This window comes from Bombina bombina, chromosome 4 (genome assembly GCF_027579735.1).
Source record: "Bombina bombina isolate aBomBom1 chromosome 4, aBomBom1.pri, whole genome shotgun sequence".
Taxonomy (NCBI): Eukaryota; Metazoa; Chordata; class Amphibia; order Anura; family Bombinatoridae; genus Bombina; species Bombina bombina.
In genome coordinates, this window is record NC_069502.1 from 952,847,597 (window position 1) to 952,850,724 (window position 3,128).

Consider the following 3,128-nt stretch of genomic DNA (forward strand, 5'->3'; position numbering starts at 1 on the left):
TGTCAAGACTGGTACCGCATTTTAAAGTCAGTAGTTAAGAGTTTTACACTACAACGCCGTAGCATAAAACTCTTAACTAAAGTGCTAAAAAGTACACTAACACCCATAAACTACCTATTAACCCCTAAATCGAGCCCCCCCCCACATCGCAAACACTAAATTTTTTAACCCATAATCTGCCGAACCGGACATCGCCGCCACTATAATAAATATATTAACCCCTAAACTGCCGCACTCCCGCATCGCAAGCACTAGTTAAATATTATTAACCCCTAATCTGCCGTCCCTAACATTGCGGACACCTACCTACATTTATTAACCCCTAATCTGCCGCCCCCAACGTCGCCGCCACTATATTAAAGTTATTAACCCCTAAATCTAAGTCTAACCCTAACCCTAACCCCCCTAACTTAAATATATTATTTAAATAAATCTAAATAAAAATAACTATCATTAACTAAATTATTCCTATTTAAAACTAAATACTTACCTATAAAATAAACCCTAAGCTAGCTACAATATAACCAATAGTTACATTGTAGCTAGCTTAGGGTTTATTTTTATTTTACAGGCAAGTTTGTATTTATTTTAACTTAACTAGGTAGAATAGTTACTAAATAGTTATTAACTATTTAATAACTACCTAGTTAAAATAAATACAAAGTTACCTGTAAAATAAAACCTAATCTAAGTTACAATTACACCTAACACTACACTATAATTACATTAATTCCCTAAATTAAATACAATTAAATACAATTAAATAAAATTAGCTAAAGTACAAACCCCCCCACTAAATTACAGAAAATAATAAACAAATTACAAGATTTTTAAACTAATTACACCTAATCTAATCCCCCTAACAAAATAAAAAAGCCCCCCCAAAATAAAAAAAGCTCTACCCTACACTAAATTACAAATAGCCCTTAAAAGGGCCTTTGCGGGGCATTGCCCCAAAGTAATCAGCTCTTTTACCTGTAAAAAAAATTACAAATCCCCCCCCAACATTAAAACCCACCACCCACACAACTAACCCTACTCTAAAACCCACCCAATACCCCCTTAAAAAACCTAACACTAACCCCTTGAAGATCACCTTTCCGGGAGAAGTCTTCATCCAACCGGGCCAAAGTCCTCAACGAAGCCGGGAAATGTCTTCATCCAAGCCGGGCGAAGTGGTCCTCCAGACGGGCAGAAGTCTTCATCCAGACGGCATCTTCTATCTTCATCCATCCTGCACGGAGCGGGTCCATCTTCAAGACATCCGGTGCGAAAAATCCTCTTCCAACGAAGTATTCTTGCTAAATGATGGTTCCTTTAAGTGACGTAATCCAAGATGGTGTCCCTTCAATTCCGATTGGCTGATAGAATTCTATCAGCCAATCGGAATTAAGGTAGAAAAAATCCTATTGGCCAGTAGTCCAGCAAACTGCACACTACACGTTCCATACTATAATATTAGATCTAGACGAGAGGAAGATGCCCAATCGTAACCCCGAGGGGATATTCAACAAGACCGCTGTATCAGAATCACTTGGTACCCTGGCTCCCGGGAAGAAATCTCCGCGTCTTCCCAAGTGCGCATGCTGCAGAAACCACGGCTATGCGTCCCCACTCAAGGGCCACAAGCGTTTCTGTATGTGGCGGGACTGCCAGTGCAAGAAGTGCAGTCTCATAGCAGAGAGGCAGCGGGTCATGGCCGCGCAGGTAGCACTTCGTAGGCAGCAAGCACAAGAGGAAGAGATGGGTATAAGCCATCCTGTCCCTTTACCCATTGCTGGAGAAGTACTTGTGAAAAAGGAGCATGGAGGAAGTAGCTCTTGCTTACTTACAGAAAACAGTTCTACACAGACAATAGTTTCATCTTCTTCGATATCCACACCAAGCGCATCAGATAAAGAGGGAAAAATGTCTTTTCAGGATATCCCTTCTGTCACCAGCAGAGGGCACATGGAGAATACATCTGACTTTGTTGTGGACTCAAGTTACTATACCAATTTCTACCAGACATCCCTCTATCCATACTACAACAATTTATACAGCTACCCCCCTTACCAAATGGCTATGACTGCTGAACCCACTAGTGGCGGTGACATACCTATGATAGGTGGGTCACCGATGAAGAACAGTTTTAGAAGTCTCTCCTCTGCTTATGTCCCAGGCCAGTCAGGAAACCAGTGGCAGATAAAGACTGCTGAGAGTCGATTTCCTGGATCCAGCACTAACTCTCAGTACAGGATGCACTCTTATTACCCTCAATACATGGGGCAGAGTGTTGGCACACAGGCCTGTGTTACACCCATGTCCATGTTTGCTTTTGGAGAGAGCCCCTCTTATTCAGAGGCAAATGGAAGTGTGTTTTCCACACCCAACAGCCAGGACTCTGGTTTGGTTTCCCTGGCCAGCCATTCACCAGTCAGTAATGAGAGCTCCAAAGAAGTAGTGGATTGTGAGGCTGCACCTGAGGGCAACTTCACCGTTACCAATGTTGTAGAAGATGGGGAATAGAAAGACCACAGCCCTAATATTGTCCCATATTGATTAAAAGTGACATATTACTGTGGGATACAGTCTGCTTTTAACCAAGGTTTTATTTTCATTTCCAATTATACCACATTTGTGTTAAAATAGACTCCCTATTTTATTCTTGTTTTTTTATATAAAAACAATTGTGGACTGTAAATGTTTTATGTGTGTGTGAATTATTTTTGTTATTGTAACTTCATGAGAAAAATATTAACGTGTTGATGTAAAATACAGACAAGACCTGTTGAACAAGAGGTAAAGGGACCCTTCTTAATAGGTGATGACCACCTTTAATAACGTTCAGCCAGCACACACTACAAGTACAGCTGGTATAAAGAGCATATCTGAATAGCCATAAGTACACCCAGTTCTATACATATCCTGCACATAAAAAAAATATTTGTAAATCAAATTAGTTTTATTGTTGGTTGTACCAGTGCAAAACAAACGGCACTAACATTATTATGTAGTTCCTAAACACTTACCCAACCTCACAACCAAACTGGGCTTATCAAATTGAAACACTAAACTACATAATGGCTTCAGCTTTTAAAGTATATACATAACATCTTTACATCAACTTGCTCACATCACAAAAAATA

General features: G+C 40.1%; 1 protein-coding gene across 1 annotated transcript; it reads left to right on the forward strand.

Moving 5' to 3' along the window:
- Nucleotides 1-1,479: 1,479 nt before the first annotated feature.
- LOC128658113 (doublesex- and mab-3-related transcription factor 1B-like) lies at nt 1,480-2,571 on the forward strand. The gene has a single exon (XM_053712609.1). The coding sequence runs from the start codon at nt 1,480-1,482 to the stop codon at nt 2,506-2,508; it is 1,029 nt and encodes a 342-aa protein (XP_053568584.1). The 3' UTR covers nt 2,509-2,571.
- Nucleotides 2,572-3,128: the final 557 nt, after the last annotated feature.